General features: G+C 43.5%; 2 protein-coding genes across 5 annotated transcripts in view; one reads left to right on the top strand and one right to left on the bottom strand.

Annotated features, from left to right (window-relative positions):
* Positions 1-12,998, top strand: part of LOC142582252 (protein turtle-like) — an 89,949-nt gene extending 76,951 nt beyond the window's left edge. For all 4 annotated transcript variants that reach the window (XM_075691726.1, XM_075691728.1, XM_075691725.1 and 1 more), the window contains exon 17: positions 155-12,998. In XM_075691726.1, the coding sequence (XP_075547841.1) occupies positions 155-1,031 (877 nt within the window). In that variant the 3' untranslated portion in view covers positions 1,032-12,998. The remainder of the gene's footprint in view (positions 1-154) is intronic.
* On the bottom strand, positions 12,972-14,018 carry LOC142582257 (centromere protein S-like). The gene has a single exon (XM_075691736.1). The coding sequence runs from the start codon at positions 13,843-13,845 to the stop codon at positions 13,489-13,491; it is 357 nt and encodes a 118-aa protein (XP_075547851.1). The 5' UTR covers positions 13,846-14,018; the 3' UTR covers positions 12,972-13,488.
* Positions 14,019-18,359: the final 4,341 nt, after the last annotated feature.

The raw sequence follows: 18,359 nt of genomic DNA, 5'->3' as shown, positions 1-18,359 counted from the left end.
TGCAGTACTGGAGTTCCGCTGCACTACTTGGAGTCAGCACTGGTCATGTACCGAGTAATCTGAGAACCATGGTGTTAGCATGAACAGTTCCACATGAAATGAAAGGCCTGTTTCCCTATGTGTTGTCCAATGTGCTTGTGCTGCACCTCTGCAGACACCCGGAAGGCCGAATACCAGGTGTAGTGGTGACTGGTGTAGCGGGCCCGGGACCCTGGTGGCCGGTCCCCCCTGAGCCCCCTCCGGCAGCCCCGACAACTCGGCGGCCCGTCATTGCAGCAACCACGCCGCGGGCAAGCAGCCCGGGCCTCCAGCTGCTGCTGCAGGGCTTCCCCGATGACTTGAGCCCCGTGAGCGGTGGTGACCGGTCACTGCCCAGCACGGTGCCATCGAGTGCCGCCTTCTCGACGCCTCCGTCCCGTGAGCCACCTTGTGGCTTCCGGCCCATCCATGCGCCCCCTGCCATCGTGCCCCGCGCTAATGTCGCCACCGGCAACACCGGCCGGCAGCCACCTCTAGCCACAAGCTCACCGCCTTGCCTTGGCTATAAAAATGGTGGCAGCGGCTACACCCGCGAGCGCCTGCTGGGTGCAGTGCAGCGCGTCCGGTGCACGGCCCTCCGCCACCACAGTGCTCCTGAGCTGCAGATGACGGTCTCGGCAGGCAGTACGGCAAATGCGGGGACCGCGGCTGTGGCGGCGTCGAGGCCTGATTCAGCAAGCCTGACAAGTGGTAGCTCTGGACGTGGCAGTTCGGCTGGCGCGGCCCGCGGTGACTCCCTGCAGGGAGAGCTGCGTCCAGCAGCAGCCAACCTAGTGTCGTCATCTCTGGTGCCGCCTCGCGACCAGTCAGTGGACGAGAACTACGAGTTTGACCCAGCTTTGAGCCCTGCGTTGGGTGACGATGATGACGCGTGGCGCGGACTGAGCGACAGTGAGCTCTACAGCACCGCCTGGGATGCTGAGACCCGCTGTGCAGCATTGAAGCGCGAGTTCTTGCGCCGACGCCGGCGGCCGCTTGAGAGCGCCTGCTGAGACAAAAAAGGGGGTCTCCTACTCCTCTTCCTAGTCACGGAAGCAATAACGCGCCGACTCGCCTACACCAATGTCACAAACGGCACATCCTATAAGGGCTATGCTGTAGTGGCCTTTCGTGGCAACTCACCTTGTTGCTGCAACTAGTTTCATCTCGAGCTGCTCCCTGCCTTCACTTGCATCTGATGACATTCTAAAGCCATATATGTGGGCCTACCTGTGGCTGGCAAAATGCTGTTAACTTGTGGTGCACGTGTGTCATCAGTCTGCTGTGGGAGATGCTGCACTAGCAAGATCTTGTGTCTTGCCACGAAAGACCACTGCCTCACACTTCCTTTACCCACATCAGCTCAATGCGGCGATGACAACCCATGTACAGACTGACGTGCTGTGGCCACCTCAGTTGACGAGTGCTGGACGCTCGTGTGCGACAGTCCGAGGACGCTTCTACTTTTGTGGTGCTCGTGCAACGCACATAGAAGGTGGCAAGCATGCAAATTCTTCTTTCTTTTCTCTTCTCATGCGCGTCACCGACATAGTACAAGGGCTTCTCGGTTTATTACTACGCTGGCTTCACTTTGCGCTCTCTGAACCCCTCCACCCTCTGGAATGAGATACTTTTTCTTTCGGGTGGACCGACTCACCAGCTCTTGCGATAAAGGGAGTCTAGGAAACTTGTATGCATGTAAATAGACTGAGGAGAAAAGAAGGTGGTTGTTGCAGAGCGTCGTAGTTCTCGTAATGTTAGTCCCCAGAAGCACAGAACTGTAGACACCAAAACAAAGAATTGTCTTCTTTCTTTTTTTCGCAGTTGCTTCACTGTGTAACTTATGGGATGATGGTGCCCCATGGCACACTACGCCTGCACACATTCCAAGGTCACCTCCATGCTCCACATATACACCGTCGTAACAATTCCTTAAAAGAAAAGCACACAGGCACATACTACAACCTAAACTCATGACATCCATGTGAGACACACACACACACTCTTTGTAGAATTTACAGCAAGAGTCAAAATTTTATTGTAGGCTGTCACATCACAATACATATAGTGCAAATTATGCAGCGCTACTTGTTGCTGTGTTAAATACAAAGATGGCTAAAAAATTCATCTTATGTACGCCTGTTGTCACGGCACTCATGAAGGCGGACAGGCAGTAAGAGACTTCGGCAATTTGCAGCCAGAATTTCTTTACATGCAAGTGCTGTACATAGCATTATGCATCATATAACTTTGTATTGCTTTTGGCTATGGTATTTTATTTTCTAAATTTTTTATTTCTTGTTTTTGTCCTACACTTGCTAAGGATATCCATGTGAGGCTGAAGTCTATTGGTTATGATGTCTGTCTGAAGTGTTTTTGTGGAGAGCTTACAGAACGTTCTTATGTTTGTGAGCTTTGCAACCACTTGTTGGTAGATTAGTTTTTTGCAGGCAATTAAATCAAGGGGTCTTTATGGCTTTTATTAGTTTGGATGCATTGCTAAATTCTCTTTGTAGTTGAGTAAACGATAAGTTCCCTTGCTGTGTTAGAATTATTATAATTTTTACAAACACTTCAGCCCATGATACCTCAGGGATTAAAGGACGCTTTAAAGGTGCCTGTGACATTAAGGGGCCTTGATTTCCTTTGTGTTTCAGTTAGTTTTCTTCTGTTTCTTTGTTTTCAACCTGTCCTTAACCATCACATACTGGAGATAGAAGCTTAGTTTTCAGTTTATTTGCGTATCAGGCTGTCTTGAAATGAGCTTTGCAAATTTCAAAAGTCTCTTGTTGCTTCGTGCCCTACTGATATTCAAAGATTTGTCTACGTAGCAACCTGCAAGGCCGCTACGTTAAGTCAGCCAGTGGTCATCTTGAACAGATTGCCCACCCTGACACAAATGAAGTGGAAGTATATGTTAAAGAACTGCCACTGTAGGCTTCTAGAGCCAGAACTATACATAAGGTGCAGCAGCAGCATTTTGCAGTCAGCCACATGGTAACATGATAACTTTGATACCTGTATTATTGCTTTGCTCCAAATAATATTGTAAGCAGTTATGTATATACCTGCCTTGTTATGTAGCTGAGAACCAAAGTGTCTGCTCCTGGTCATGTGTGTCACAGAAGTAGTCTTGGAGACATCCATTACGCACAACAATAAAAGGTGACATTTTAAGGCAGGTAAAGTGCAAAAAGCATGGAAAATGTCGCCTTGCCAACTAGCTTGGGTACAGACCCTAGAACAATAGAAGGCACAGTAAAAATAAAATGTTCAGAAATAATCTAAGGGGATGCTTAAGATAAATGCCAAATCACGTGCTGCAGTGGCCATATTTCTTTTAATTCAGTAAGCATATTTTTTTTTGCGTACATGTTAAAAGTTACCCAATTTGAAGTCTGAACTTTGGCACTGATGATATCATTGTGTGATGCCACAGATTTCCTACTCCATCACATATTTCAATCCTCTGTGCATGAAATGTGTGCAGAGGTTGAAAATTTGAGGTGGTGTTGCTGCCACTTCTTCACCCCCCCCCCCACCATTTTTAAAAATTTTTGTTGTTTTATAGTACTGCGCAATACTTTTGGAATATTTGCAAAACAAACTTTGTTGTAGCCGTATGTCATTTCAAGGTTGATTTTACATGCCTTGAATGCAATGCAGTTTACTAATAACAATGATGAAAATTCAAAATGTGGTATCATTGAACTAGATATTTTATGTAGATTGAATTTCATGTACATCCAATACTATGTGATGCAGTACGTGGTACCTTTCATCATAACCAGCAATCATTATATGGCATATCGTTCAGAGTAAACTCGTATCTTTGCAGAAGACCTCTACACTCATTGGAACTAACCTACCTGGTGTCTTAGAAGTGGGATCTAATGATCCAGCTTAACTTAATACTTTTCTTTGGTGTACCTGATATACCATGTACAGAAAGCTTAGCTGCATCGATTGTTTTAATGTTTATGCTTTCACATGTATGCTAACAAGGCAAGGTCCTGCATCTCAGCCAGGACTGGTGTGGTATCGAGTTGTATGGCATGGCTGGCTGCAGTGTCTTGCTGCTGCACACTCCCAAACAGAGACAAAATGAAATGCCGAGGCATATGATTTACAGCACAGCAGCAGTAGAATGCAAAGTAGAGTGTGTTGCTTCATCTGTTCTGCTTGTTTGCTTTTGTGTCATTTATGTGGTATTGCATCTGTACCAAGTGGTTTGCATGAGGCTCTACTGCGATATAACAAGAATGTGTGTACATATTACCATTTATCACAAGTTGTCTAGGCTTAAAAGAAAGGAGAGGCGGAAGCTCTTACCAGTGCGTGTCGCCATTGAAGGGATGTTGGGATGCCTCTTAAATCAACACGAGTCTGTTGTCGCGCACATATGCTGGGCCCGTTGTGGTCTTGACCACGCTGCTCAAGGGACAGGTGGCTTTTCTGTATAACCTGTGATATTGTAGTGCAACCGATTGGCTGCTAGGCTATCCAGTCGCCCTTTTCCTAATTTTTTTTTCCTTGCGACTGGAAAGCAAAGATGCATGAAGTGGTGGCAGTTTGTGCAGTGATGGCCTCATCGACAGGATTGATTTGTGGGCTTTATTCCAAAGTAACAGAGGGTCTGTGAAAAATTACATAGTGGAAAGCTCCAGATGAATTTTGACAATGTGCGTGTCTGAATTCTACTGTCATTGGAACACAGATGCTGCAGCCAGGATTGAAACCTCATAACCAGCCGTGGAAAGCCGTAGCCACTTGGTCATTATGGCATGTGCCTCATCAAGACATGTTGGCTTTGGAACATTTTTGCTTCACATTTTCGTGAGCTGAAGGTGGTGTAAAAAAGAGAAGTTGGCAGAGCACATTGTGTTTAGAACACATTAGGTTTATGTGCCATCAGAAATCACCTTCAGCAGAATTACTAGAAGGGGTGAATTCCTGGAGCGGATGGCCTTTTGTTGTAATGTATGGCTGTTGGGCATAACGCCTGAATAATTTTTGCTGACCACTTGAAAGAGTGCTCAAATTTGGCTCTCTGACGAAGTTAGTACTCTTGTCAGATTTGTAGTTACAGTGTACAACCTTGTAACGGCACCTACTAGATTTTTACCAATTTTAATCTGTTTACTGGCCCTGCTTTTTTTTTTTAACGGCAGGGAGATTCATCAGTACAACATTTCTGAATTAGCGTGGAGGGCGAGTGCAACTCGAGTTGCCTTGTAGACTGGTGGAAAGGCGGTTGGCAGTTGTTGGGACAGGGTTTCATTTCTCACAATCATCAGTGCTGCATGCCAATGTGTAAGCAAAGCAACTACAACCTACTCACTAAAACGCAATTGAGAGTAAAAAGGCCACAGATAAACCAGCAGCCACTGTAAGTTGCGTGATGTGGCAAAAGATGATGAATGGTCAGTTTTTGGCATTTAAATATTGGCAGTTCGGGAAAATCTGGTTCAAAGTGGCTAAAAGTTAAATGTTGCCATTAAAATTTCAGTCAAACTGCACATTTGATAATCTTGAATAACTATTGAATGTAAACCACACTCATGCAGGAGGTGGGTACTCTCCAAAGAATCTCACAAGATTCATGTATTTCCTTTGCATGCTCTTAATTTGCATTACATTGTGCCATCTGGTGCTAGCCTGGTTGCATTTTATTGTGGAAAGAAAGAAAACTGTGATAATGCAGAGAAACAAAAGCTAGACATTTTTGGTATGAAGCTTTAGAGATATTGATGATAGAGTGACAGCACTGTGACCCATGCAGCGGGCATGTGCCCTCTCTTGCTGCGACAAAATCACACTGCATTTTTACTCTTACACTTACAATTTAATTGTAAGTGTAAATTTCAATTTAATTGTATTCTTTTGCAAAGGCCCCTGCTGATGCCTCCATTTTTTGCTTAAATCAACTGCAACATAGTTTTTGTGAGCTTCTTCCTGTATAACAAAGTAGGAATTGATTTTTGTGTGTTATAAAAACTGAATAAATATTGAAACAATGGGTGTTAAAGATAAATTTCCAGCTGTGGTAATTTGAATTTGTTTTAAGACTTGAGTAGATTATATTCTGGTAGGGATTAAGTTTAGAGAAATAAGTGAATTTGGTAACCATGTAATCTGTAGAACAGCTAGCTACTGGTCTCTTGGAGAGTTGAATTGAATTGAATTCTAGGGTTTTATGAGCCAAAACCACGACTTGATTATTAGGCACGCCGAAATGGGGGACTGCGGGTTAATTTTTGACCACCAGGGTATCTTTAACATGCCCCCAATGCATGGTACATGGGCATTTTTGCATTTCACCCCCATCAAAATGCAGCCACCGTGGCTGGGATTTGATCCAGCGATCTCGCGCTTAGCAGCGCAACACCATATCCGCTAAGCCACCACGGTGGGTTCTTGGAGAGTAACAGAATAGATCACAAGAGAGGGGAAGTGCATTGGAAGGCTGCAGAATGCTGGATAGAGTGATGAGGTTGAGAAGTTTGTGGGCAGATAGAACGAATTAGGTTGAATCAAGGCAGGGGTCATTTAAAGTCGCAGTAGGGGTGCACTGTGTACTGCAGTGAGCGTAGATAGGCTGGTATCTGAAAGCCCATAGTCATGGTAGTCACTGTTGTTGGAGCCATCATGATAGTTTCTCTGTTTTTCACACCAGTACATCTCCTATGGTCAGCATGCAAGATGCTTTGTGGGCAGCTTTGTGTGCAGTAGTGGTGGTAGCGTCACATGCTAGCCAGGAAAGCCACTCGTGTCCTTAGCAGTAAAGCTGTGCACCTTACCTCGTTATGGGTGTACACATTTGTGTGCTTGGTCCTTCCAGCCACCTCCAAGAGTTTCTGTCCTTGTACTCCCACTGGAGTTCTTACTTTTGACTTTATGTATTGTTTGTTGTGTACCATCACATTGTTGGACATTTCGGGCAGGAAGCTTTGGTCGGTCCTCTTACCTTGTTATTTTGACCAGCCATAACCTAAAGATCATTCCACATTATCCTGCGGTGCTTCTTGAAAGTTTTATTTTCCCACACCTCAAGGACATGAGGGGAAAGAAAACATGGCGGCCAAGGCTTTAACAAAGGCAGTCCAAATAGCTATGTGGCCTTCTCTGCCCATGGCTGCTTGTCAAGCCTGAAATGGATGTAGCATCAGTTACTTCGGCCATTTTTCTACTGTATATGTTCCCAAAGTATGCTTCTTTGGAGAAAATTGAAAGGCATGTAATGGCAAGGAAAGCTATGGAACGTTGTTGGTGCTGCTGGTGCTGCTGCTTGGAATACAGTGCATGGGAACATTACCTCACAAGAGGCAATACAGGAGTCTGGCTAGCTTGATGCTATTGTGTACGGTTTGAGCCATTTAGGGTTTATTGCAATACTATGTGTAGGAAAATCTGGCACTGCCATTTACACGAGTTTCTTGAAGGGCACTGTGAAATTAAGGGAATTATGGGCTATACCCATGCAATGCAAAAATTTATTGTAGACGTCTAGGAGAGGTCTTCATGAGAATATGCAGATGTGCTGTAGTGGTCTAAGTCAAGTGATGATTTAGCCCTAGAATTCCAGTAAATGTGTAGCAAGTGCAAATGCTACACTTGTAGGCATTTTATAGATGTCTCTGTAAGAGCACATTTATATGTCTGTGGGACAAGCCTCATATAGTATATCTAGTGTTCTTTTAGTGTATACGCGTGCAGTTCACAAGAGTTACTAACTGAACATTTTGAGCATATTCACTTCTTAAAAGGTGTCTTTCAGCCATCCTGCAGCATATGGAATACACACATGTTAAATGCTGGACAGGTTAAAGTTGGCTATATCGAAAATATTCAGAATATGTTATCCTTACTTGTTGTTTATTTCTAATACAAAAGAGCCTTTAGATGTCTGTCAATAAACATCTTGAAGAATTGTTCATTTAAAGCGTTGACCAAGACCAAGCTGTTAACTGTTTCAAGATGCCTGCAGGAAGTTTTGTGTTCCATGGGTAGAAGGCTTAGCTTGAATAATGCTTGGCTTAAAACACGGTCACGACTGCACAATATAGCTTTCTTAGAGCGAAACTTCATTTAAAAATTCTTGTTTTTTTTTATAACACACTTTGCATTAATGTTTACTTTCATAATGTAAAACAAGTAAATGAAGGAAATGGAAAGGTACAATTCAAACCAGTGCATTGTGAGTGCAGACTTTTCACCTTTCCTTCAACTTTTTCTGCACACTGCTGCTGTTCACATTCAGTATAACTATGCCCTAGTGTGATTGCTTGTGCTTTTAATGACAAATGTCTTACATAATAATAGAGAAAAAGAAGGATGATCAACAAAGAAGTATGATAATTGCGTTCTAAAGAAGCCGAAGACTCATCGTAGGAAGTTTTGTGAACTTATGCTTCACCAAAAGGGCGCAAGTATGAGAAAACGTATAGAAATTGGTGATGTCGCACTGACATACCTGTACTGTGGTTTGGGCATGCTATTCAAGAAAGGGAAGTTCAGATTTCATTTGATCCTGTAGTAATCAACATTACTATTGGGACAGGAATGAGAGTAGAGCCTTGATTGTAAACTACACTTGTCTAAATAAATTGATTTAGTATTTCTCTTTCATCTCCCTTTAAAGGAGGACAGACAATATTTTTGACTTGCAGATATTTTTTTTCTTGCATTCAGTACAAGTCCAAACTCTTCTCAACCTTGGAAAGAATACTAACATGCATCAGAGTGCCCTCAATAATTTACTACTGTAGTTTTTTGTAGAGCCCCAGTTTCAGTTTCGATACCCCGGAAGTGTATGCGTCATAACTTTATGATACATTTTAATGCTCATCCCAGTGCCTGTCACATGCAAGCACACGCAAAATAAGTGTGTGAAGCACTCTCACTTGTTTTTTTCATTAGCAATGTCAACATACATGGGCTTACTGCTACACTATGTCAGAAATTTTGCTCCGTATCATGACGTCACAATAATGTTGATGCCAGCTTTTAGTGTTTCAAGACCAACTTTAGTATCAAATTAAAAATATATATTTCCCAACCATCATACTCGCTAAGTACAAACCTTTTATGTGTGAGAAGAGTGTGGTAGTGTTTCTAGAACTTCAAAAATATGTGTCAGTACTCCTTTAAGTTAAAAAAGAAATTAACTCAAAAGGCCAGAACTTGGCTTTGCCAGCAGATGGTTATGCTAGTTGAATCTGCCTGGCAGTGCTCATTATGCTCTTTGTCAGCTGCAGAGATGACTATAGTCTTTAAATCTAGCTGGATGAACCATCCTAACTGAACCATATTATCTGTTCTAAATGTTTGAACCATAAAATTTGAACCATAAAATTTGATCTTGGTGTGAAAAAAGAAAGACACGAAAAGCACACACACACACAAAAATAAGCTGTTTGTATAAATTTTTAGGTCACTGCAAGAAAAGTTAAGCACTTTAAAACAACAATGCTTAATTTCTCTAAGGGCTTTTTTTTTTCTCTGGTGCTGTTCTAGTGCACTGTGTTTCATTAGTAGCAGGTGCTAGGCAGGTTGTTGACTTGAAAGCGCTTGGGGTGCATTCTGTAGCTTAAACACTGCTGTCCAGCCTTTACGTTTCATGTGCACTTTTGTCACGATAAGGTGAATTTTTCTTGCTGAGACAAAAAACTTAAGGGCATTCATGTCATTGCAAGTAGTAACTTGAATTAGCCTCGGCACATGCTCAGATATAAATTGCTATATAAGTGTGCTTACGCCTGCTGATTTGGTTGTACTGAGCTCACATCTAGAAGGCTTGTGGACTGAAAAAGGCTTGCCATCCTTTAAAGAGAGTTAAAAATTAAATTATGGGGTTTTACGTGCCAAAATCACTTTCTGATTATGAGGCACGCCTCAGTGGAGGACTCCGGAAATTTAGACCACCTGAGGTTCTTTAACGTGCATCTAAATCTAAGTACACGGGTGTTTTCGCATTTCGCCCCCATCAAAATGTGGCCATCGTGGCCGGGATTCGATCCTGCGACCTTGTGCTCAGCAGCCCAACACCATAGCCACTGAGCAACCACGGCGGGTCTTTAAAGGGAGTCTTGAAGGGAGTGTGCTCTCTTTAAGTTGAACATGACATTGCATGTATTATTTTAAGCAGCTGAGTTCAGCAGAAATACACTAAATTTATGAAATTATTTGAAGGTTGTCAGACTCATCATCATATGGGAATTCATCCTTGCAGATTTTGCTGTGTTAGCATGGATAGAATTAAGTTAGTGTATATTTGTTGCAACAGAAGATGTAACTGTGACTAGCTTGTCCCCTAGGCCAGAAAATGCAGAAAAGTAAAGCTGCTTAAATAAAAAACACTAGTCTGCTGATTGCAGTAGCTATGCAAAACAATAATGCAAGGCATTTTGCCATTGAACCTAGTAACAACAATAGGAATGGATTCATCAGTGCACCAACAAGGACTAGGATTGACTCAGCACTCTAAGGGCTCATTCACACCGGCGACTGACAGTGGTCGCGCGACCAAGTTCGTCGCAAAGCGACCAGTCGCAAATGGTCGCAAACGGTCGCCTTTCTTGAAAAGCGACCATTTTGGGCCAGTCGCTTTCTGCGCGATTTTTCAGTCGCGCGACCGTGGTCGCAAAACTGATAAACCAATCAGCGGCGCACCGGAAGTGATCTTTCGTGTGTCTACATCCGGCCTCCTCCGGCGTCGCGTTCAAATTCCGCGTAGATTCCGAGAGTTCTCGCTGAGAACGATAATCTCCGGGATGGCGACTTGCGGGTCGCGCTCAGCCGGGCTTGCCGGTGTGAACATCAGTCGCCTTCGGTCGCTTTTTGATTGCGAGTCGCAAATGGTCGCGCGACCTCCTCAAGTCGCCGGTGTGAATGTGCCCTAACTATTGACCAACTCAATAATGATGACATCATTGAAAAGATGCTTTGGATGTGGGGAGCTTTATAATATAAGGCTTTTGGGTACTTGGAGCACATTAAGCTCAGCATTTGCTATGTGCTTTTGGATGTATTGCAATCAGTACAGGGCTACTTCCAACAACCGTGATTAAAGCTGAAGCCTTTCGATCAGTGGCAGGACAGCAGAGCTGCTATGCCATGGCAAATTTAATGGATGTAGACGATAACATTGTCATGTCTCAAGCACATGTGGTTACTGGACGACTGGAAGGGTAGTGATTTTCAGGCACGCCAGCACTTCTGTTAGTGTGGTGACAAAAAAGCACATTATGTCTTCAGAAAATTGAAGAGATTACTTATCTATATACACCTTAGGCATACCTGTGTGCACCTCGCATGCCTGCGTAGAAAAAAAATTTAGAGCTTGTTCGGAATGGGTTGCCGAGTGCTGCGAGGTGAGTTGTAACAATTCTCATAGATGCCTAAATCCTGTGTAGCATGCAACCTACATTTGGGTTGTGAAAAGAATACTCATTTTTTTCTTCTTATTTATATATTATGTTTACATAGTTCAGCTGAGACATGGATAGATTTGTGTTCTTGTTCCAGCAGTTATTTTCTTTCGGTGCATTTTTTGTTTTATAGTCCCCTTTTGGACTGCATGTGCTTTTCTAAGTTGTTTGCTGTCATGCCTGTGAGTTGTGATATGGGAGTTTATTCTCATAGCACTCTTGGGAAGATACTAAATGATGTGCGAGCTACACTTATGCTTTCATTTGATGTCTGCAAGTGCGTAGCATTGACCAAGCTTAATTTTATTCACATTAAATTGCAGTGGTGCTGTTCATGTCGCACCTCACAGTCATCTGAGCAAATGCCGTTATAGTGTTGTTGAGAGCCGTATTATACACAGGTTATTTATTTTCTCCTCTTGCCTTGGCTATGTGAGCTGCACTTGTGTGTCTCACTTGTACTTGTTTGTCCCGGTGTGTGTGGACATATGCACATGCTAGACACATTTGTTGAATTGTAAGCATGCCGTCTAGCTGCTTTCATGTGAACACTGAATTGCAACACCCCTGCCCCCTCGCTTTGTTAGAGGCTGTGGTCATAATGCCTAGGTTGTTGGGTGCTGCTGCATTGCATTGGGCTGGAGGAACTGGCAGTCAGCGACAGATGCCAGCATTTGCCTTGATGTATGGGGCCCCGCAAACATCATTGTTAGTGTTGTCATTTCATTGTGCTATTTTGTAGTCATCTCCTCCTTATTGAAATAAGCGATTTCTTGTGTACCGTGTTGTCTTTGGGCCTTCTTACATAATGCCACATCAGGACCTGCTTCTGGCCTGTGCAGAGCTATACTATGCTTGTCAATTATTGGTGTAAACTTTTGTTGCAGTTGTAACCTTCGTGCACTTTGTGACAGCTTGCAATTCCCTTTCATTTTTTCCGTGCCTGCTAAGGAAAATTTTTCTGCATATGTAAGATGTAAAGACATCTCAACATTTAGTAACAATGTGCATATATGTGGCCATAAATATTTGCAGCATGGTCTCATAACAACCATGGTAAACTAATCTATGTGCCCTGCCCAGACAGTTTTTCCATAGCAGGTAACTAGGCTGATAGTATAAATAGTTGTCACAAAATGGTGACACAAATAATAGTCGCTACACATCTGTGCATTGTCTGAAAGTCTTTAGGCATTTAAAATTACATTATGATCATGCAGATGTGCCACATGCTGTATATTCGCAACAACTGTTTACACTGCACCACACTAACAGCACATTGTGCACATTATGCGGGGTCTCACTACATCACTGCAGCTGGCGATGTCCGGCTCCAACTTGTTTGCTCCCAGCCCATGTAGAGGTTATGTCTTTCTGCCATGCCCTTTACTTACTGTCTCCTCATTAAATGTGTTGATGGGGGACATTGTGTATTGTGTACATTTCCAACTGTGTTCTTGCGTGTTGACATTACAGTGGAATATCCTCTGATCTGATGTCACGGGGAATAAAACAAGACACGGTTTTCTTTCCTGTGTCTTTAATTCTGCATTTCTTGTGCCCAGCACAGCTAGTACAGTTATAGTCTTATGCATGTTTCTCCCCTGAAACTTGCATATCTCAATGTGCTTAGCAGTATCACTCAGCCTAGCTGTACTAACGCAGATCTGTTAACAATTCTGGTCCTTGATAAAGGTCTTTTTTTGTATATTGCGTTGCATAGGAATTCAATACTACTGTTACACATAGCCAAAAAAGACAGTTCAGAGGTAAGCATCAGTAGCTGCATCGGGGCACCATACAATTATCGTTGGATTCACACGCGGCAATGTTGATAAAAAATACAATAAATTCATGTGCGCGGCTGACGTGAACAAACGCTACCATCACTTCTGGTAAGGGGGGAAAACCCGCAACACCAATCATGGCGAAAAGGAAACAAATGATGGTTGTGTGTTATGTCATTAACACCTTTCTGTTCATAAGATCAGTATTTCGAGGACGCGACCGGGCTAATCTCCAACGGCAGTAGCGCACTGCGTCATTCTTGAGGACCCTTGGCAGAAACTTTACGCTTGCCGTCGATCTTCTTGGGCGTAGGCAACAGGCTCTGGAGATACTCGTAAAACTCGCCAGAGTTTCTTGCGATGAACAGCACGTCGTCAGCAGTCACGGTGCTTCTGCGACAGTGTAGTGCCAGCATACTAAGCTCGCGAGCCACACGGCTCACTTCGTGGTGCACCAGTTCAGTAAGCGCGGCCACCGTTGCCCGCTGCACAGGAAGTCCTCCCTCTGCCTCGGCCATGTCTTCGCAGATGCGTCCCACTGTGTAGTGTACGGCGGCTTTGAGGCACGCCGCATGACTCAGACGCTCCACTTCGTCGGGGTCTCGCGACATCGTCTCGTTAGCAAACGACAACGACTAAGAGACACCATAGGAGACACCGTCGCGACGCACACAACAGTTTCAAAGTAATGCCAAGGAAGTTTATGACAGGTTCGCTAATAATTTCACTGTCTTTCTCTGTGACACATCCGCCGCCTTAAACATTGCGACCATGGAATAAAGAAATCGCAACATTGCGCAGTTGACTTGGATTGGATCGTCCCAATAGAATCCAGAATAGTCTTCTCAGGTACCTCAGGCTTTCTACAAGTTGGTTCTTTATTCTATGATAAGTATTGTAGGAAACTCTGCCTCAGATGGTCTCAGGCCTCAGGCCAGGCGCTCAGGCAGAGTTTCGTACAATAATTATTGTATGCACAGAGTTTCTCACTGTATTACTAGTGAGAAACTCTATGATTGTATGCAACCCTATGGTATCGGGGCATTGCTCAGAGTCCCGCATATGTGGCTGTAGGCTGGCCAGAGGCTGGCGCTGCGCAGGTGCATTCGACCATTGGTTCGAGTCGCCTGCACGTCTGTGTGAACCAGTTCAAGGCGAATCACGAGTCAAGAAATTGTGCAGCTCGATTTTTTTCGGTGTAGGCACAGCACAGCAGTCGACAGTAGGCACAGGCGTTTTTTTTCTCCGCCTAATGTGCATGGAGCGCGTAAGTTTGAGAAGTCCTGGAACTTCATAGTAGTTCGTGGTAGTTCGTGGTAGTTCGTTACAGTGCAATACAAGACAAGGACCACGACCTACTGAACTCCAGACCCACACAGATCTCCCTTCGCCAACACGCCTGGTCTAGTTCGCCTCTTTTGCCGCTAGGGACAACGTACGAGCGCAGTGGCGCTAGTTATAACCTGTTCGCTGTCGTCTGCTTCTGCGATCTGTTCAGCGCTCGTGCTGCCATTTCGGCAGGCACAAAGCACTTGTATTGGCGGTAAATGAATAAATTCACAAATATAAAAAGAAAACAGAATTTTGCTAATGCTTTGCGTGTGAATAGTGAAACTAGAAGAGGGGGAGCGATGCAAGAAATGTAAACAACGAGCATAGGTGGCAACTGCAATGCTAGATCTACGGCATAAATTTCCCTTTCCTAGCCTCCATAAGAGACTGGAAAAATTGTTTTAAAATATTCATAGAAAAATCTAGCTTTCTTGAGTTGATTACAGATAGCCTAATGTCGTAGAATACTTTAGGATTTACTGCTGTGTGCCGTAGTGAAAGGCAGATGATCTGGTAAAAGTATTCGCGAGTAAGTCCTCCGCCCGATACGTACAATAGGTTGATCGATTGTGTTTCAAGGAAAGGTGAGCATATCTTGCTTTTAATGTCGTTGGATGTATAGCTCAGTAGAAAGCTTGCGAAAGCGATCCCAGTGCTTTAAAACGTGCTGCACTGCAGGCCTTAAATCGTGTCACGGAACTCTACTCAAACTGTAAAGCTAGCTTTTCTGCATGGTACGGCGGCTGCATATAACGGTGGTGCTTAAAGGGACACTAAAGTGAAAGTGATTTCTTCTGCATCAGTAAATTACCGTTCTACAATACCAAAAACACCACTCTTACAACGATAAGACGTTTGGTAAGCCAGAAAAAGCGCAAGAACGAAATACGGGTGGCGACGCCTACTTAAGTTCCCGCACCTGGGGGCCTGTGACGTCTTGGATTTTGATGGCATCTTCTAGGGCCTACTAAATATATATAGCGGTGCAGACTGACTATATATTGTGTTCTAAAAGAACCAAATATTAAACATGGCAAGTTTCGGGAAACTTAATTCAGCCAACGCGGCCCTAATGAGAAAACATACTTTGTAATCCCTGACGTCACGCTGACGTACCAACGCTGGGATTTCGGGGCGAAATTCAAATACTGATACTTGGACCCTCATTTTCTCATCTAATAATCAAACTATTTTTTCGAAATGACTGCCTGCAGGGTTCTCAAACAATGCTTCGTTAGTCTAAACTGATTTATTCTTTCGCTTTAGTGTCCCTTTAAGATACGTACGCAGTGAAGATGTGTGCGTAATTCTCTTTTTGAACTCGCGACGCATTCACGGGCAACTGTTAAGAGTTAAAATGAGTGGTAATCGTTACAGCTGTCGTCGAACATTACGGTGGTTTCAAGTTTCTAAAGAGCGCAGAAGCGAATTTTACAACGTATACAATGAAACTGATGTGTACGCTACGAACTCTATAAACAATTTGACTTATAATAATTTGCCTGAAGAAGGCAATATAGGAGCGCCTATTTAACGCTATTTTAGAGAGCAGCGGACTACACGCTCTGACATATTTTTTAGGTTCGGGCAGTCAACTTTCGAGCCAAATGACCGATCAAAGCTTTGTGACGTCACTGTCACTGTGTTAGCAAAAATCATCAACTAGACAAGCAGTTCGTCACAACACAACAGCCGCCGTACTAATTACAATGCCGCACCAGTCAACCGTAGAGTAGCAGACGAACAGGTTATAAAAACGGCACCAACAGCCAATGGTTGAACGAGAGTAGGCGCAAGTGGCTCCCACAGAAGCCGGATATCTGTGTAGGTCTGGAGTTTCAGTAGGTCGTGACAAGGACACAAGGTGTAAAAACGACGACACGGCGCTGACTCTCAACTGATATTTTATTGAAGATACGTATAACATATATATATATATATATATATATATATATATATATATATATATGTATATATATAGGCACAGAGATGCATCAAGGCAACTGTGACAATCTGACGCATAATCAAAATTGACATAGGTAACGCAATTCCTTGTCATGAGGAGTTATATAGACGGTTCGCTGATACACGTCCCTAATCCTAATATTTATATCTTTAATCTTGTCCCTAATCTTTATATTGTGAGCCTTGGAGATTTGTCAATTGGCTTGCGTGTTTAAAAATGACACTAGTTCTTTTAACATCGGGGCGACAACTGCACGACTTGCAATGCTCCGGGAGATGAAGTGGCGCAACCCCTTGAAGAGATAGCGCATGCTCACGAAGTCGAACGTTCACACATCGCTTCGTTTGTCCCACATACTCTCTACCACAAGATAATGGAATGGCATACACAACCTGCTTAGCACAAGTGATGTACCTGTTCACATGTTTGATAGTGCATTTTCCCCTTCACTTGTTTATCCTTCAGCAAATTATCAACTAACGGGCATATATGCGACCTATCTTATGTTTCGCAGAAAAGCGAACATCAATGCTGTGCCTTGAACCAACGCTCTTAAGCCCATGCGCTAGTTTGAGTACATATGGTACTACTGCGTTTTTTCCTTTTTTCTTCTGTTTTATACCTTGGTCATTTATGCTCTTGACGCCGCGAACCATATATAATTTCACTCACAGATGAAATAATCGCTTCGGGGTAACCAGCGTCCATTAAAGAATTTACCTGATCAGAAAAAGCAGCCTTCGACATATGAAAACACGATTTCTTTAACGCAGCATTTAGGATTGTCTTCGCTATAGCCCGGTTAATTCACTAGTTTAGAGTGACCGGATTTATTGTTCAAAATGGCTTAACCGACCTGGGATCATATTTCAAGCACACATGATTTTTACCAAAGGTTAATCTCAGGTCTAGAAACTGCAGTTAATGATCCTTAGGGACTTCGAAAGTAAAATCAAGGCCGATGCCGTGCTGCCTAAATAACGTTAAAATTTCATCAACACCCTCGGCGTGAATGTCACTGGTAAAAAATATAACGAAATCATCAATTCCGGAGCATTGCAAGTTGTGTGGTTGTCCCTCCGATAAAAAAAAAAAAAAAACTAGTGTCATTTTTAAACACGCAAGCCCATTGACAAGGGAAATAGCCGAGGCTCACAATATAAAGATTAGGAACAAAGCGTGTATCTGCGAACCGTCTATCAGTCTTCATAACAATTAAGGAATTGCGTTATTTACCTATGTCAATTTTGATTATGCGTCAGATTGTCACAGCTGCCTTGATGCATCTCTGTGTCTCGTGCATGTCATGGTTATAAACTGGCACCTATGGCATCCTATGGGGAACCAGCGCTGGACAGGCGGCGCGTCGATGGATGGATGGATGATTGAGGCTCAACCCTTTGAATCGGGCGGCGGCGGCGCGCGCCACCTAGCCTTTAATGGTTCTATATGCATGCATACCTATGTATTTACTCCTTTACTTTTGCGTTGATATTATCCACCAATCAGATAGTCTCCGTTTAGTTATTTCTACCTGTTCAAAGTCTATTCTACTTTCACTGTCTTTAAAACCCAAAGCTTTGAATAGTTCCCCGTTAGATTCAACTGCAGGGTGAAGTTGTTTACAAGCAAGTATCGGGTGTTCAGCCGTTTCCTCCTCCTCTCCACATGCCTCGCACACCAAATCTATCTCCTGGTATCTGGCTCGGTACGTTTTAGTCCGCAGTACACCTGTCCTGGCTTCAAACAACAATGAGCTTCCCTTAGAGTTATCGCAAATATTTTCTTTGGCTATTTCTTGCTTAAACGTCCTGTATGTCTCCAATG

The sequence above is a fragment of the Dermacentor variabilis genome, chromosome 5 (assembly GCF_050947875.1).
Source record: "Dermacentor variabilis isolate Ectoservices chromosome 5, ASM5094787v1, whole genome shotgun sequence".
NCBI classification, from domain to species: domain Eukaryota; kingdom Metazoa; phylum Arthropoda; class Arachnida; order Ixodida; family Ixodidae; genus Dermacentor; species Dermacentor variabilis.
This window is presented reverse-complemented; position numbering and strand designations above follow the sequence as displayed.